Here is a 19,014-nt window from a genome sequence, read left to right on the forward strand (position 1 = left end):
TCCTACGTGTTAGGCTCCAGACCCGCACATGCGCAGTGTGTAAAGGCAGGGAACGCCAATCAGTGCATGCGCAGTGAATACAGGGCACCTGACCGGAAGTGTGTGGAGAGGGAGCAGTTTCAGGACAACAAGGCCTCGGACAGGAGGAGGTTCGGGGAGGTAGGCGGTCTGGGATCGGTAGGGAGAAAGCCCCGGCTAACTGGTGTTATCATTAGGAGTTCAGCAAAGTGGAATAGTGGATGTATGATTTTTCCTATTCTGTCAACTTTCACAATGAAAACTGACTGCCCAGTAGTATAGTTATAGCAATAGCAGCGCTTCCAATCTGAGGACCATTTCTTTAGGGTGCAGACTGTCAGGTGTCAACGGTGTAATTAATTAATTGAGGGTTTAGACTCCTATAAGATTTGGATTGTTCCAAATCACTTCATTTATTCTATTTGTTATAAGACTTGCTATCAAACTAGCTAATGAGCTAAGTATGCATATTATAAAATGTGGATGATTGTTCAGAAATGAAAATATCACTCGAAAGGGGAATGAGTTGGATGATCTGTTTCAGACCCAGTCTTTCCAAACTTGCGTTGTGTTTGGGAGAGTATTTAGAGCTGCAGAAAATGAGCTACTACTGATAGTTATAGGTCTGTCACTGGTGGTGGGAGTAATGTGATTAAGCCATTATGCTTCTTGTATAACACTCGTGACTTTTCCCTCCCCTCTCTCCCTTTTTGTAGGTGTTTTAGTACTGATATGCTAAGTAAACCTAATAATGCTGGGGAAGGGGTGAGAGAAAATGAGATTTGAATAGTTTTTCTCAAGTTTTTTGTAATCACTATTTAAATTTTGTGTTTACTTTGTGTCCTGAGTTTATATAACTTACAGTTTAGTATTTGTTCAGCATAGTCAGGATCTGTAGGATAACTATCTTTCTCTTTTGGATTAGCTATTGAGTCTATGTTGAAAGGAATAATAGGTTATATTTTTGGGGAATAATAAGAGCAAAACTTGAAATACAAAATCCAATTTCTAGCCCAACATTAAAATTGATAGAACAAGCTTTTTGCTTAGTATCAGTACAGCAGACTTGCCTTTGGACAAAGTAAAATGTGTTTAAATCCCATCATTGCCTTGCCATCAGTATCTTTAACACCCCCTAGCCTGATAATCCTCCCCTTCCCAAACTCTCTGAACCTCTGATTTTGGCCTCTTGTGCATCCTTCCTCCCTTCACCCGCCATTGGCAGCTGTGCCTTTAGCTGCCTCTGCCTCATGCTTGGGAATTCTGCTCCTAAACCCCTCGGCCTCTCCACTTCCCCCTCTCCCTTTAAGAACTTACCTCTGACCAAACTTTTGGTGACCCTTCCTAATATCTGTTTGGCTTGGCATCCATTTTTTTGTTTTAAAGTTTTGTTTTGTCTGAAGTGCTTTTGGGATATTTTTCTGTATTAGAGATGCTATATAGATAAAAATTGTTGATGTATAGCAAGTTTCTGTTGGAATATTCATGGTTGATACCCCATTCTCAGCCTGAAAAAAGATTAATATTAAATACTCTGTCCCATTTTATATGCCAATTTGAGTTTGTGCTGCATGTGCAATGTTTCAAAAGTGTGACTATTCAATTATTCTGCTTACCTCTGGGTATTTTCACCCCTTAAGATGTGAATGCAGAACTTTGACCAAACATGATGCACTGAGGGCAGGTTAACTGCATTGCAATTTTGTGCCTTGTATCTTGTAGCACCCTTCAGAGGAGCCATGGCTATCTTGTTTGCAGTAGTTGCAAGAGGCACTACCATCCTTGCAAAGCATGCCTGGTGTGGAGGAAATTTTTTGGAAGTGACTGAACAGATACTAGCAAAGATTCCATCAGAAAATAATAAGCTTACCTACTCCCATGGAAAGTAAGTACCAGAATCTTGGGTCTGAGAAGGCTGTAAGTAAAACTTTAAAACTGTTCAAGTGGTGAATTATTCTTTCTAGTATGTATTGGAGTATTGCTTTGTGAACATTACAGTTTACAGAAACCCATATTCCTGTAAGCTAACCCCATTGTGACCTTGGTCTAGGCTTTTTTTCTCAATTTTGTGCTTACTAGGTTGTTCTCATTTTCATATCTTCACAATCTTCTATTGGAGAATATTGTGAAGTAGTGGAATAATTCGCTACCACTAAGCTAATGATGCACTTTGCTTACTAAAGTGAGGGATTTTAATGCTTTCCCATTTTAGGCACCCATCAACTAATCCGGAGTTGAGCCATAACAGTTGTTAGATGCAGAGCAACATTGCCTCTACACTGCTTCATTAGTGCATCATGAAATCACCCCCTCTTTCACCAATATAACATTTTCCATTTCCCATTCCAGCTTACCTGTGGCCATTGAGTAAGAATGCCAAATTACTGCTGAACTTTGCGCATTTATATAATGAGCCCAAACTCATTTTACATAGACATTGGGGAGGAGAGACTTTGATCCATATAATCAGAGCTGGGTTTGAACTCATGACCCAGAGGTGAAAGGACAGTGCATCGCATTGCATCACTAAATCGCCTTCAAGGTTTATAATTTTGTTTTAAAACATCTTAGTTTCAATTCATAGAACATTTTGATAAAACTTGATTGTTGTAATGACCGATTGCTAACCTGTAACAGAATGGTTGGAATCAGTGAGTGGGAATCTGGGTAGAGTTGAGAGCGCCTGAATTGTATGTAGATTCATGACTTTTACTGGAGCTTTGCCTTTGCAGGTGTAGTGTTATCTGACCCCTTCCAGAGTCTCAACTTTGTAACACCACTCCTTGCCAGTATGACTTGAGTTTAATGGCCCATATCTGGTCTATCACTATCATCTGGCCTTCTACTTTTGGAAAATTATCTGCTTTCTTGCCACCAATACTATGGCCTTTATCCACATCTTGCAACACCTGAGGATCAATTTCTCTAATGTTGTCCTCACTGGCCGCCTCCATTTTTCATGAACTTCATTTAATCAGATTCAGTGTCTGCAGTCTTCTGCACTAAATTCTACACATCCATCGACTTCCCCTTCCCCACAAACTCCAATGGTTCCTTGTGCCCCTGTGAATCAGTTTTACAATCCTTATTTTCAAATCTGTCCACTATCTTGCCACAAGATATTTGAGTATTCTTCTGCAGGCAGATGCCCCAGCCTGCACCCTACTTCTTACTCTGTGCTAGTGCTTGTTACCTGACTCTCTCTTCCACCATCAGAGATTGATCTTTTGGCCATTATGCCCTTACCCACGAGCATTTTTCTCCAACAGCTTACTACATCTTCCCACCATCAAAAATCTCAAACCTTTCTCTCTGACTGCATCTTTAGTCTCCCCACCTAAATTTCTCAACTTCTTACTTGATATACACCTCTCACTTTGTAAATTGCTCTTAGACATTTTATATGAACAGCTTGCATACAACTACAGAAGCTTTTACAGATATTGCTGTTACACATGCTCTGTATGGGCTAATGCAAATCATTAGTCACAGGACATGCTCGAATCATTACTAAATGATGAAAACTACAAACTGTTCAGCTTACCCAGCTATTGTTGTGTACTAACTAACCAATTTCTTCTCCTTCTCCACAGTTATTTATTTCATTATATTTGCCAAGATAGGATAATATATCTGTGCATCACAGATGATGTAAGTATGAAATCTAAACAAGTAACCTTTTGGGCATGTAGTTAAACGTGGTGTGGAGTCTGTTCTTTAAGGTTGTGCAAACTGCATTCATATTTTTGGTTTTGCAAATGAGTTTGTGCTTTTGCTGAACAGAGTGCAATTTCTAAATAACAGACAGCTTTTTTGGCATGTTGCAAGAATGCACTTTAATCCAGATGATCTAGATAGCAATCTCTAGGTGTTTCATGTCTGAAGACTATGGAGCTCCTGACTGGTCTTTAGTGATAATGTTAGGTGGAGGAGGGGACAGACCTCTATCAATTGGTGTTGAGAGAGGATTGTGCTGACACTCACTCTTGTGTCCTCCATTATATAATTAGAGTCCTTTGAAACTTGGATTTTTTTTCCCCAAAGGTTAGAGATTCATTTAATCAGTTTAAAATATTGTTCTATTTCATGTTTCAGGATTTTGAACGATCAAGAGCATTTACCTTTCTAACTGAAATAAAGAAAAGATTTCAAACCACATATGGTTCAAGGGCACAGACAGCATTGCCTTATGCAATGAACAGTGAATTCTCCAGTGTGTTGGCTGCACAAATGGTGAGTGTGTGGCAGCTTTCAATCTATTCAGTGTAGTGATATATTAGGAACTGGGAAAGCACAGTTGTGTTCCACATGAGGAACAACTCCTTCTGTTTGTAAGACTGACAGCTTGTCCTGTGTGTACCAGTTAAAACATAAAAATGTGGGAAGGCTGGTTATATCATCCAGCTTATATTTGTAATTTGACTTTAATTCATCCTGTCCTGCCCATCCTTGTTTTTTTTATTCGTTCATGGGAGGTGGGCATCGCTGGCGAGGCCGGCATTTATTGACCATCCCTAATTGCCCTTGAGAAGGTGGTGGTGAACTGCCTTCTTGAACTGCTGCAGTCCGTGTGGTGAAGGTTCTCCCACAGTGCTGTTAGGTAGGGAGTTCCAAGATTTTGACCCAGCGACTATGAAGGAACGGCGATATATTTCCAAGTCGAGATGGTGTGTGACTTGGAGGGGGGACGTGCAGGTGGTGGTGTTCCCATGTGCCTGCTGCTCTTGTCCTTCTAGGTGGTAGAAGTCGTGGGTTTGGAAGGTGCTATCAAAGAAACCATGGCGAGTTGCTGCAGTGCATCCTGTGGATGGTACAAGCTGAAGCCACGGTGCACCGGTGGTGAAGGAATTGAATGTTTAGGGTGGTGGATGGGGTGCCAATCAAGGGGGCTGCTTTGTCCTGGATGGAGTCGAGCTTCTTGATTGTTGTTGGAGCTGCACTCATCCAGGCAAGTGTCCCACTACTCTACCAAATGAAGAATTGTTTTGATTCCAAACTGTATGCTTCAGTTGAGCCAGTATTTTTTGCCCCATGAGTTTTAAGGTGTAACTTCTTTGAAGTTATGTTTAGTTTTACAAATTTCTTTATCTTGTACTGTCACTTCTTCTGGTGATTCAGACACACAGACACAGACACACTCTCTCTGTTAGTATCGCATAATATTTCAGTAATCGAAAACTTGTAATCATCTCCTCTGGACATGGGTTAAAATCACCACTTAAAATATGTTAAGCTTTATTGACCAGAAGGTTCAATTCGCTGTGTGTATTGAGTTAGCTGATTCCAGTTAAGGCAGCGGTTGAGGATCTTTAAATAGCTTCTGCAGACCTGGGTAGGGAAGGTGGGGGGGAAAAAAACATTCAGGGTTCCCACCTCCTGAGTGCTATCCAGTGATACCTCTCCCATGGAATATGTGCAGGTGGTCATCAGATGAGGACAAAATCATACTTGATGCCCTGAATAGTCAAATATCTTGCTTACACATGAAATGTAGGACCAGCGACCCTCTGGTAACTGGATCAGAAGAGTCAGTGCCATGGGGAGAATTATCATCGCTCTGCTCTGAATCTGTTACCTCTGTCTTAAGTTGAATGACAACTGTTGTCACTATTGCTTTATATAACGACTGTAGCTTGTATTTCCAGCCCAATATTTTAGTCCAACTGGGTAGTTATTTCTTTGTGCCTTTATGAATACAATGCCATAGGGAAGATGAGGATTGTATGAAAGTGATATAAACTAGAGAGGGTTGTTTGTTTGAGCAATAGGATGCCATTAATTGAGGGGGAGAAAGAGGTTGAGATTCCAAGCACGTGATATATAATTGAGTTCATAGAGCTGGAAAATACCCAATTATTGACCCTGGTGCTCTCTAGGTACTTTCCAGTTTGCTTTGTTTCAGCAAATGGTCTTGAGTGAAGAAACTGTGTAAAACTGAAGTTATGTGAACTTGCCCATTGACCCTATAGTGTAGTCATCTCAACAAATTCATCATATTTTAATTATTAAATAAGTTTACAGTAACCATGTAGATATGAAAGATCCTGTTTTTAAAAAAAAAAATTGTCACCTATTGAATGTTAATGACTACCTATGATGTGATGTGCTTTCTGAATGAATTTATACGATATTACCCTGATTTTATACGAGAAACATTCTTTGGCGTAGGGAACAAGGAAGACTGGAAGTGATGCTCGGTTCAAATTCTGGGTTGGCATTCATTCAACACTGGTGCTTTCCATGCAATTAGATGTCTCCAAACAGAAGCTGGAATGTAGACTGTGCTTACTTGTGTGTCATGTGGATATACATCTGAACTTTTAAATGGAGGGCTTTGAATTTGTCACATGTGATTTCAGAAACACTTGTCAGAAAACAAGAACTCTGATCATATTTCGGAGACTCAAGCACAAGTAGATGAGTTGAAAGGAATCATGGTCCGAAATATTGGTATGTATGAAAATGAAGCTGTATATAGCTTTAAATTTTGAAAATCTTGTTTTCTCAACTCTTAAGTTATTGCACACTAAGATTTCCCACAGGCTGGCTGTTTTGCAACCACCACTAAGATTTGTAATAACAGCTCATTTGAGGTACACCAGTACTTCTGTCCCAAGAGAGTTGTACAACTTATGTGGTGAATTGAATCTGTAATAATGCCACTCTATGGCATGATGTTGATGTGCTAACATGTGACATATTGGACTATCGGCTGCTACCATTTTTGTACCATTGTATGTTTCCAATGTTGACTGTGAATGTGTTAAATCAATCGTGTATAATGAAATCCTCATTTTAAAAAACACGTTGGTGTGAACAGGGAAGATTTAATGTGTATGCTTGCTTTAATTTTAAAAAAACATACAAAATGCTGGAAACACCTAGCAGGTCAGGCAGCATCTGTGCAGAGAGGAAGGTAGGGTTAACATTTAAAATTGATGTCCATTCGTCAGTTCTGATGAAAAATCATCGACCTGAAACGTTAACCCACCCTCCCCCTCTCCACAGATGCTTCCTTACATGAGTTTCCAGCATTTTCTGTTCTTTCAGATTTACAACATCTGTGGTATTTTGCTTTTAGTTTAATTTTAAAATGCTTTCAATCCTTTGTTTTCAGTTGGTGTTCTCAAAGTGGGGAGTAGCTTGTGGCAAGGATGTTAATAATCACAGGAATTAGAGAGCAGTTTGTGCAAAGTGTAGTGTCATTTGTATTAAAGCGAGGCTGTGTTCACTCATGAACTCGCCGCTCCTTCTCCTCTGGCCCTTTACTCATTATGATAGTTCTGCCACTGTTAACTGTGCTGTTGCTCCCTCACCTCTGCCTTTGATGCCCTCATTCCCACCAGATCATCTTCCGTCCTTGCTACTACAGTCCTCATCTTTGCACACAATTGATCTAGTCATTCATCACCAGACCTGTTTCAGCCGTGTTAAGCACTACTGTGCCTCGCTGCCCTCAGACATATCCTCCTTACTGCAGGATGATCTTGAAAGGGAAAGACAATCCATGGGTCCTTTTCTGCTTGATGAGCCACTGTCTCAAATTGCTTTCCCCTTCTCCCTCCAATACCAAGTGCAGAGCACATATAGATTATCTCAGAGAAACAATGTACCATCTTCCTCTCCCCACTGCTTCTGACCTACATTTCCCACCCTACCTGTAATCCTCCTATCACTTTGCAGTTTCTATTTCCCCCCATTCTCTAAGCTCATCTCTTGAGATTCACTTCCCACTCCCTTGATCCCCTCTCCATTCAACTCTTGACCACTCAACTACCTTCGTGATGTCCATGCTTGCTGAATCATAAATGGTTCAGGAACCAACTCCCTCCCTTTCAAAGCTGTGGTATTCACCCCATCCTCTCTGGCCTACCCCTAACACATCCATGCAGTCCAACTGGTGTGCCACCTCTAAACATCCCTTCCCGCTCTAAGACCCAAGAACCTGTCGTCATCTCCATCCCAATCTCTACCAAAACTCTGTTCTAATCCCTTCCATCCGGTTTCTGACCTACTTAGCACTGAGATTGCCCTAGCATGTTATCCCTCTGACCTGTCCACAGCATTTAATAAAATCAACCATGACCCTTCCTCCACCCCCTTTATTGCCCAACTCCATGGGATTGAGATAGTGTCGTTCCACTCCTAAGTATCTAAACTCAGCCACCATATCTCCTGCTAAGCCTATTTTTGCTGCACTATCCAGGGATGAGTTTCCCCCCAACAGGCTATATTCGTCCTCATTACATGGTTCCCATTGATGTCCTGTTTAACACAGTGGCACTTCAAACCCTATATCCTATCCATCACCAAGACTAATTGCATGAACCTCTGCAATATCACCCACCTCCACCCCTACCTTGCCCCCAATGCGGCTGAAATCCTTGTGCACACTTTTCTTACTGCTAGATTCTATCTCCACCGTCCTCCTTGCTGGCCCCCAACTTCCCCCAAACTCCATAAGCCACAATTTGTTCAAAACTCAGCTGCCTGTAACCTGTCCCACACTAAGGTGTACACCTGCCCTTGCTGACCCACATTGGCTCCCTGTCCACCAGCATATTCAACTTTAAAGCCCCCATCTTTAAATCCATTCACAGCCTCACCCTCTCCCCACCAAGTAAAGCACCGTGGGATGTTTCCTACATTAAAAGCAAGTTTTTAGAATTAATTTGACATCTGTTAGCATGAACAAGTTGCTGCAAACAATGGTGAGGGTGATAAAATAGGATTTCAGTCTGAAGTATGTTGACTGATTTCATAAATCTCCTGTTGCTTTAATTACTTTGTGACATGACCTGGCAACTTGTCCAATGTACAGATTTGGTGGCCCAAAGAGGAGAAAAATTAGAGCTGCTGATCGACAAAACTGAGAACTTAGTGGATTCTGTGAGTATCAAGTGCCTTTCTTCTCATAACTTGCATTAAAACACACAGCCAACTTTTGAGCTCTAGGATGATTTTACACAGGTCAGTATGTTGTAACATTGGGCGAATTCTGAATAACCAATGTTTATAGTTGAGAGGGTGGGAGAGAGAGATATAGTGTAATTAGTGTTGCCATTACTGGGAGGGGGCCACTTCTGAGTTTTCAAAACGTATGTTCAGTTCCATGGTAAAGATTATCCTTTGTTCTCTGATCACCTCCAAAAGCTATATTTTGTGTACAACAGGGAAAGTTATGTTGCTGTTCATTTTTTTATGACCCCTTTACATTACAGGGTTGCCAGTAATTTAATTTACAGTACTGCTGCCAAAGTAATGAGGTGGAACCTCTGCCTCTGCGGGTCCCAAAAATTACCTCTGTGACTTCCTCCCCCCAATGTTTCTGGAGGTAGCCAATAGCAAGTATAGACATCACATTAGTTTTCTGATTGATGACTTAACAGACCTTCCCTCACATTCCAGGGAAGGTTTAGTGGCCAGAAATCTAATCATTCTAATCAGAATTGAGACTTTCAAGCAACTGCGCATTTTATTTGTATAGATATTAGACTTGTCTGTTTATTGCCGTTGAATTGTTTTGAAGTGCAGTCTTGGTCTGGAAATTGGGGGGAGGGAGATGAGTTACTTTGAAATTGCAAGAATGTCTGCTGCATTACTTATGCATTCTTATCCTTGCTATGTTAATTTTATCCTTGTAATATGTGCATTTATTGTATTGGTGTTTGCCGTTGGTATTTCAAACAATAAAAGGAAAGATAGTGAGTGGTGAGCTCTTGCTTCTACTCCCCTCCTTCCACCCCCCCCCCCAACCCCCACACTCCCAAATACACAGTTGTGCTCACAAAGCAGTAATTTTACATGATATTTTCTCTGCCCTATTTGGAATCAAAAGTCAAATGTAGGTTTTATGTCCTTGTAGTCGGTCACATTTAAAACGACCAGCAGAAACCTGGCCAGAGCGATGTGTATGAAGAACCTCAAGCTGACAATCATTGTTGCCATTGTAGCAATCGTAAGTATATTTCTCTGTATTGTTTGTAATGTAGGTGCCTTTAAGGTTTAGAAAGTAATGTTAGTGAACTCTCACACATGCTTCCCTTCTCTGAAATCCATCATTTCATTAGTACAAAAAGTCTCCAGTCTGGGGCTCAGTACATCAGGATGTTTGCAGTGTCATAGGCTAAAAATGGTTCCTCAGCTGCTTTGTAAAACTGTTGTTGCTTCCTTCCCCTTTTGATAATGTGGCTTGCAAAGCAGACTGAGAATGGAATGGGTTTAATTTTGATAGTTAGCCCAGCTATAGGTTCACACACTCCTGAATTTGTACAATTATCAAATGGCCCCAGTCAAGGAGGAAATCTGCACTGTCAATTTCCATTCTTCAAAAGTGCTTCATTGGCTGTGAAGCACTTTGGGATATCCTGAGATTGTGAAAGGTGCTATCTCAATGCAAGTTCTTTCTGCCTTTTTTTTGTTAAAATTGTAATTTATCAAATAGTCTGTATGACCTCTCGTGCACATTGACTTTGTGTAATTTATATTTAAGTCCTTTTTTGTGATTAGCCTTTAAAAAATTTTATTTTCCTTTTTTTTTAAATAGGGGAGTTAAGTGTAGCCCTGATTTCCTTTGGTGCTAAGTGGTAACATAAGAATATAAGAAATAGGAGCAGGAGTAGGCCAATCGGCCCCTCGAGCCTGCTCCGCCATTCAATAAGATCATGGCTGATCTGATCCTAACCTCAAATCTAAATTCATGTCCAATTTCCTGGCCGCTCCCCGTAACCCCTAATTCCCTTTACTTCTAGGAAACTGTCTATTTCGGTTTTAAATTTATTTAATGATGGTGTGGGGGAAGTAACAGCATAGGATAATGTGAAGAAAAGCACCAACAGGAGTATTAATTTTTAGCACCTCTACCAAGCTTCCTCAAATGTTATGAAAGGTGTTCTTAGTGAAAGCTCTCAATTGTTAGTGTTAAGCCACTTAAGTAAGTGCTGGTTAAGGGTCTAATAAGACAACGTTGGGCTTTCCACAGAAACTTAAATCAGTAGTGTTTGCATTTTTTTAAAACTCCAACTGAAATCAGACAAAGTAGCATTAGAAAAGGTCATTCAACTCCTCATGCTTGTCAACTCACTCAGCCTAACATCTAACTCTTAATAGAACACCCAATTGCACATTGTGTAATTGCTTCAGTGGAAAAAGCAACCAGTTGTTTATTACTGAAGCTTTTAAATAAACAAGTTCTTTAGCTGGGGCTTTTTATTAGGGAAAAGTGCATTTCAAGAAGACAGGTCATAAAAATTAGCATATCACCTCGGACTCTGAATTAAATACCGCAAGAACTGCACGATAAATTATTAATGCAGAGCTTGAGCTTCCGACCCCATATACTTTCCCATCACCAAGACCGCCTATCTCCACCTTCATAACATCACCTGTTTGCTGCTGAAACCCTCATCCATGCCTGTCCTATACCTCCTTATCATAGAATGGTTACAGCACAGAAGAAGCCCATTTGGCCTGTCGAGTCCCTGCCGGCTCTCTGCAAGAGCAATCCAGCTAGTCCCACTTCCCCGTAGCCCTGCAAATTTTTTCCCTTCAAGAACTTATCCAATTCCCTTTTTAAAAATCATGATTGAATCTGCCTCCACCACCCCCTCAGGCAGTGCATTTCAGATCTAAACCACTTGCTGTGTGTAAAAAAAAAAGTGTTTCCTTATGTTGCCTCTGGTTTTTTTGCCAATCGTCTTAAATCTATGTCCTCTGGTTCTTGACCCTTCTGCCAATGGAACAGTTTCTCTATTTACTCTAGTCCGAAAAACAACTGTTCACCACTACTCTGTTTCCTATCACTTAGCCAATTTCGTAACTGTGCTGCCACTGCCCTTTTCATTCCATGGGCTTCAACTTTGATGAGCTTATTATGCGGCACTTTATCAAACGCCATTTGGAAGTCAATATATACCACATCAACCACATTGCCCTCATCGACCTTCTCTGTTACCTCATCAAAAAACTCAATCAAGTTAGTTAAATACTATTTGCCTTTAACAAATCTGTGCTGGCTTTCCTTAATTAATCCACACATGCCCAAGTGATTATTAACTTTGTCCCAGATTATCGTTTCTAAAAATTTCCCCACCACCTAGGTTAAACTGACTGGCCTGTAGTTGCTGGGTTTATCCTTGCATCTTTTTTTGAACAAGGGTGTAACATTTGCAATTCTCCAGTCCTCTGGCACCACCCCTGTATCTAAGGATGATTGGAAGATTATGGCCAGTACCTCCGCAATTTCCACCCTTACTTCCCTCAGCAACTTACGATGCATCCCATCCAGACCGGGGAACTTATCTACTTTAAGTACAGCTAGCCTTTCTAATACCTTCTTTATCAATTTTTAGCCCATCCAGTATCTCAACTACCTCTTCTTTTACTGTGACTTTGGCAGCATCTTCTTCCTTGGCAAAGACAGATGCAAAGTACTAATTTAGTACATCAGCCATGCCCTCTGCCTTCATGTGTAGCTCTTTTTGGTCCCTAATTGGTCCCACCCCTCTTATTACCTGTTTACTGGCCTACCTCATTCCCCAGAACCAGATCCAGCAATGCCTCCTTCCTCGTTGGGCCAGAAACATACTGGTCAAGAAAGTTCTCCTGAACACACTTCAAAAATTTCTCCCCATCTTTTGCCCTTTTTACTATTACTATCTCAGTCTTATATTATGATGGTTGAAGTCCCCTATTATCACTACAAACCTCTTGCACCTCTGTAATTTCCCTGCAAATTTGCTCCTCTATATCCTTCCCACTAGTTGGTAGCCTACAGAAGACACCCAATAGTGTAATGGCACCTCTATTGTTTAACTCTAATCAAATAGATTCTGTCCTTGACCCCTCCAGGACATCCTCTTTCTCCAGTACTGCAATATTTTCTTTAATACTGCCACGCCCCCACTTTCCTGAACACCTTGTATCCAGGAATATTTAATACCCAATCCTGCCCTTTTTGAGCCAGGTCTCTGTAATTGCCACAACATCATATTCCCATGTGGCTAATTGCGCCTGCAGTTCACCAGCTTTGTTTACCACGCTTTGTGCATTTACATACATGCACTGTAAACCTACCTTAGACCTTCTTGTAGCCTCTCTTAGTCTGATCCCATCTAATACCATACTATTTCTCTCTAGTGCTATCTGTCTCTCCCAATCCTTTGTGCATCTTGTTTCTCCTTTCCAGTGCTACATCCTGGTGTCCATCCCCCTGCCAAATTAGTTTAAACCCTCCCCCATAGCACTAGTGAAGTTCCCTGCGAGGACATTGGTCCCAGCTCTATTAAGATATAACCTGTCCAGCCTGTACAGGTCCCACCTCTCCCAGAACTGATTCCAATGCCCCAGGAATCTAAAGCCACCCTCTTCCTGCACCATCTCTCCAGCCATGCATTCATCTGCTCTATCCTCCTATTTCTGTATTCACTAGTGTGTGGCACCCGGAGTAATCCAGAGATTGCTACCTTTTGAGGTCCTGCTTATTAATCTCCTTCCTAGTTCCCTTAAATCTTCCTGCAAGACATCATCCCTCTTTCTTCCTATGTCATTGGTACCGATATGGACCACGACCTGTTTAACCCCCCCCACCTCTCAGAATGTTCTGCAGCCGCTCAGAGACATCCTTGGCACCAGGGAGGTAACATACCATCCTGGAATCAGGCCTATGGCCGCAGAAATGCCTGTCTGTTCCCCTATGTATTGAATCCTCTATCACGATTGCTCTCCTGTCCTTTCTCTTTTTTTCTTCCCTTCCCCCCCCCTCCCCCCCCCAATGTACATCTGAGCCACCCATGATGCTGTGGACTTGGCTCTGGCTGCACTCCCCAGAGGAACCCTGTCCCTCACCAGTATTCAGAAGTGAATACTGGTTAGAGAGTGAGATGCACTCAGGAGACTTCTGCACTACCTGCCTGGTGGTCCTTATCTGCCTGGCAGTCACCCAGTCCCTCTCTGCCTGCACTCTCAAGTTGTGGGGTGACCACTTCCTGAAACATGCTATCCACGTAGCTTTCAGTTTCGCAGATGCACTGCAGTGTCACCAGCTGCTGCTCAAGTTCTGAAACTTCCTGCACGAGGTTGTCCTGGAGTTCCCACATGGCCCAGAATGTGCACTCGATGGGACTGAGGTGCCCTGCCATGCCTCAATTTATTATAGCATTAACTAAACTTAGCAGAAATAAACTAAAGACTTAAAAAAAAAACTCACCAATCAGCTCCTTCACTTGTGCTGATGTCAACCTGGTTTTATTTAATTTGTTTTTAGAAGTTTTTATTCAATCGGTTATTTACAGTTTTATTAATCTAGTTAATCAAGTTTATTAGTTTATTAAATTTAATAAACTAACAGCAGCTTTATGCTCCCAGCACTCAATTTAATTTTATCCACTTCCCTAACTCGGGGGGGGGGGGGGGGGGGGGGGCGGGGTGGGAAAGAAAAGGCTGTAATACTTATCAGCCAATCACCTACCTGCTGTCCTGTGACTCACTCCCTGATTTTTTTTTTTCTTTGTCAATCCCACCAACTGTCTCCGGAAGATGCGGCCCCGGGCGGGCTCAGTGTCAAATTTTGTTTGATAATGCTCCTGTAAAGTGCCTTGTGACATTTTACTATGTTAAAGGTGCTGTATAAATGCAAGTTGTTGTAATGTCTTGAAATCGCACAATCCTATAGCTTCTGATTATATGATTTGTTCCTATGGTACTTGTAATGTTTTGAAGTGTTTTCCTGCTCAGTCTTTCCTCTCCAGTGTGCTGCTCATCTGTTGAAAGTGCAGCTGAGTATATTGTATAGTGAAGGTGGATGGAGGAGGGGAGAAGCCTGGGATGGAACCTGCTGTGTAAATGTGCTTCATAATATCAACTAAATATCTTGTGTTGCAGGTTGTCATTTACATCATTGTATCAGCAGCATGTGGCGGTCTCTCATGGCCAACCTGTGTCAAGCATGAGTGAGAATCATTGTCCTATTGGTCAGAGGGAAAAACTGAGAAACCTAGTTTTAACCACTGGCACAAGGATTTCATTGGAAATCTGCGTGTAATATTTCATCTCTTCTGCCTCCAAATACCATGCATTGAAAGGCTATAGTTTCTGCTTGCTTTATTTTTTCAGACATTTTTATACTTTTCATATTAATTGAAGGAGTTACTGCATTGCAACTGAAATACAAAACCATATTTTATTCTTGGGACCGTATTCAGTGATTGTGAAATAAAAAATGTTCTAATAACTTTTAAAAATTAATATAGTGCATTACTTTGAGTGACTTGAATCAACCTGTTGAGCACTTTCTAAAATTGTATGCAGAGATTCTCCTGTGATTGCTGTCCTTTAGAGTAGCATGAAGCCAATTGTGATCTTTCTTTTCTCCACCCCCCATAAAATCTGTTCAGAATGACTCAACATCCTGAATTATCTGGTTGGAAATAGGTAACGATAAACGTTTCCTCTTAAACCGTCCAGGGGTGTTGATGCAAATTGGGGAACTGTCATGCTCGGTTTCACCAATAGATTGGAAAGTGTATGAAGTATTGCAAATCATCAAAGCTGAGGCACAGTATTAAGCAAAAGTAAAGACATAAAGAAGCCGTAATGAATGGCAATCCTTATTGGACTAATGTAAAAATGTAAATAAGTTTCTTATGCCAGTCACGTGGCCAATATTTATGTACAGTACATCCCAGCAAACAATTATAGCAGGTGTGGTACAAATACTGTGGTGATTGTGTACCACACTACCAAATGGTTACTAGTAATGCTGCTGTATGTAGAGCTTTTGTTAACCAAACTTATTTGTATTTTTTTTTATAGTTCAGTGTATTTGTGCTGCTTTGATCCCTTTCCAGACAGAATAAGAGTGTCAATTTAAATGTTACAGATTTTTTAATAAAACTGAACCTGAACTGGCTTCTTGAACACATTCAAGGATGCAGTCTCTAGGCACCTTTCTGGACCCAGAGGCAAAAAGCTCCTTTTTAAAATCATGAAACCATAAGTTCCTGTTATTATGTAGACTTTGACAAATTACTAAGGTTTTCAATAGATAGAGAATATCCAGGGACTTGTGGTTTCATGGTGCTTTTTTCCTTTTTTAAAAAATGTGGCAGCACTGCCTCTTCATGTCTGAGATCTGGATTTGCATCCATTTCAAGAGGGGTCAAGGTCATCTCTCTTTCTCCTCCACGCCCCCCCCTCTCAGATGTAAAGGATTAGGTGACCCAGTGTATAAGAACACTGCCCCATTCAAGTATGTGGGATATGGATTTATATCTAGCTCAACTACATTAGATGAAACTAGTAAGGCTCCTGGCTGGAGTGGGCATGGCCTGTTTTAACCCAGTTCCCAGTGCATATATTGACACTGATGTTGGAATCTTATCAGGACTAAGTGTACAAGGAAGTGCTCTTATTTTTCATTTGATTTGTATCGCCAAAACACTTGGGTCACAGTTGTACCAATCGTCAGGTAAAATGCGGTGGAGAATGGTTCCTATTCTTAATCAATTGGTCCATGTTTGGTTGAGAGAAGTAGCATTTATACTCTTTTGTATCAATATTGGAATAACAAGATGAGAGGGTTGCATCAAAGTCTCAGCCTGTGGTTGTAAATATAATTTCTTAAGAGCTATTGTCAAGTATAAATCATAGTCTGCCTGCAACTGAGTTGTCACCATTAGGGCTAAAACACTGTTTTCACAAATGTTGCACTTGGATTTTAGTTCCATGTTTTAATGACATCTGTTAATGGACACCCACCTCGAAAGAATCTGCTCAATGGGCTGTGGCATTAGTGTTGCAACTTATGTTTGAGCTGCCACATCCTTGCCTTTAACAAGCACACATTTACAAAAGGGTTTATTTGAGTTAACTTGTGATCTCAGGCAAGTGTATTACTTTAAGTCAGTGACCATCATATTTGTTTTACCTAGATTTATGCTTGGGTTCCTTCTGTTTTTTTTCATACTATGAATGCACCTCAAGCAGTGTGTAGACTAAAGCAACTCTAGTTGTCCTAAAAGCTGTACTTTTTAATTAACGGAAATAACTGTAGTCCTTGTAGCTCACTGGTATACCACATGCTTCAGCATACTGATATGCTCACACCCTTCACTGGAACACTTTCCAATATACTACATGATTTGTGGGTCTTCTTGCTAATAGAAGATTCATGTGAAATACTGTCCTCTAACCAAACTGCACCCGTCCCACACCAGCCTCCTAGAGCGGTTGAGTATTCAGATCATTGTCCAAGTTTTAAAACTGCATAAAATGGGAATGTATTAAATAAAATCATAGAATCTTACTCTTGTTAACATGTATTAGATCACAGTTGTAATTATATATAAATTGTGGCTGTGTATAAGAAGCTTTTGCTCTTGTACTTTGCATTATAGTGAACGGTAAAAATAAATTGTTTAAACAAAGTTGTGTGGATTGGATTTATAGTAACATTTTTTGTTTTGCCAATTATTGCTGTACAACGGCTGAATTTAAGTGTGAGCAAAGCTGAAGAACATAAGTTTATCTTGACTCCTTGGATTCTCTAGAAAGCACTGGTGACGCTGTATTTGGAGTGTTGTCCAATTCTGCACTTAAATCATCCTGTGTGAGGATAGTTTTATTGCATATAGCCACACATTTGTATTGGTAAGTTATTACTACAAATCCATATTTTTATTATACCCAGTTGTAATTAATGTAGTGATAACTCAATTATTGAGGTAGTGGTCTAATATTAACCAATGATTTTTATGTGCTTGAATGTCAAGCTTAGTCAGGTTTAATATTGCCTCACTTTTAAAATCTTAATATGTAGCTTGTTTCCTGTTAAACAGAAATGTGTGCATTGTTGATCCTAGCCATATGAATTTTAAACTGATTAATCCTTAGACTACTGGAAAGCTTGAGGGAATAATTGAGCTAACTGGTTTTGCAAGTTTTCAATTTATGTGCAATAACAAAGTGCATTTGCACTACAATTGTAGCATCAAGGTGATGGAAATTTTGCTTTGCACCAATACTGCAATTAGTGTAAATGTAGCCTGAAGCTAGTCATGACATGACCTGATACCAGAGCAAACTGGAGTGGGACTATTTGGAGGAGGGAATCTGTCTGTTGTCGATCCTCATTCTCAACTTTTCCATAGCATTCAAAACAGTTGACCACACTATTTGCCAATGCCTGTGTCATCCAACTCTATAGGACTACCTTTACGTGGTTCCACTCCTACCTTTTTGAGAACAGCTCCAGCAATAGCTTCTCCCCGCCCACCATCACTTACAGATCCCCCAAAATCTATCTTTGGCCCCATCTTCCTTATCCACGTGCTACCCTTGGTGCCAGTATCTGTAGGCATGGGGTCCACTTCCACATATTCAGTGATGCCCAACTCTACCTCTTTACCACCTCTCAATCCTTTGGCTACCTCCATGGTGGCAGATTGCTTGTCAAGTCCTGGATGAATCACTGATTCCTGCAGCTTATCAGGAAGACTGAAGCTATTAAATGGCATGCTGCTGCTCATTACAGTAATTTTCTGGATATCACTTTTAAAGTTAGACTGATCCTATAGCAGTTTGTGAAAATGGCTTAGAACAAGTAAGTGGAAAGTAGCTGAGTGATAGCTTAAATTTGCAGTATGTTACTGTGGTCTATTGTGCCCAGATTACAGAAAAATTAGAATTGCATTGACAATTCTATTGAGACTTTGTGCTTGTTGGTTCATTCATACTTCTGGTCTTAGTGTGTAATATAAACATATCTCTTCACTTATTAGCTCCATTCTCTAGCACTGTTTTGAATGTTACTTTGTATAATACTTATGGCTGGTATAAACTTAATTTAATTAAAACCTAACTGTAATTGGACTTCTGCTAATGGAACAAAAGTATAGCATAGGAGGCAGCCATTCAACCCATCGTGCCTGTACCAGCTCTTTGCAAGAGCTATCCAATTGGTCCCTTTTCCCTGCTCTTTTCCCCATAGCCCTATATTTC

General features: G+C 40.7%; 1 protein-coding gene across 3 annotated transcripts; it reads left to right on the forward strand.

Moving 5' to 3' along the window:
• The first annotated feature begins 59 nt into the window (after positions 1-59).
• Positions 60-17,441, forward strand: sybl1 (synaptobrevin-like 1). 3 transcript variants are annotated; one of them, XM_067996966.1, is made up of 8 exons: positions 60-159; positions 1,741-1,903; positions 3,612-3,669; positions 4,114-4,251; positions 6,378-6,468; positions 8,840-8,907; positions 9,884-9,976; positions 14,899-17,441. In XM_067996966.1, the coding sequence occupies exons 2-8, from the start codon at positions 1,758-1,760 to the stop codon at positions 14,968-14,970; spliced, it is 666 nt and encodes a 221-aa protein (XP_067853067.1). In that variant the 5' UTR covers positions 60-159; positions 1,741-1,757; the 3' UTR covers positions 14,971-17,441. The 3 variants fall into 3 exon arrangements, with proteins under 3 accessions (XP_067853067.1, XP_067853070.1, XP_067853068.1); XM_067996969.1 differs by having other exon boundaries at positions 84-177; XM_067996967.1 differs by having other exon boundaries at positions 159-241.
• The last annotated feature ends 1,573 nt before the right edge of the window (positions 17,442-19,014 follow it).

The sequence above is a fragment of the Heptranchias perlo genome, chromosome 15 (genome assembly GCF_035084215.1).
Source record: "Heptranchias perlo isolate sHepPer1 chromosome 15, sHepPer1.hap1, whole genome shotgun sequence".
Lineage (NCBI taxonomy): Eukaryota > Metazoa > Chordata > Chondrichthyes > Hexanchiformes > Hexanchidae > Heptranchias > Heptranchias perlo.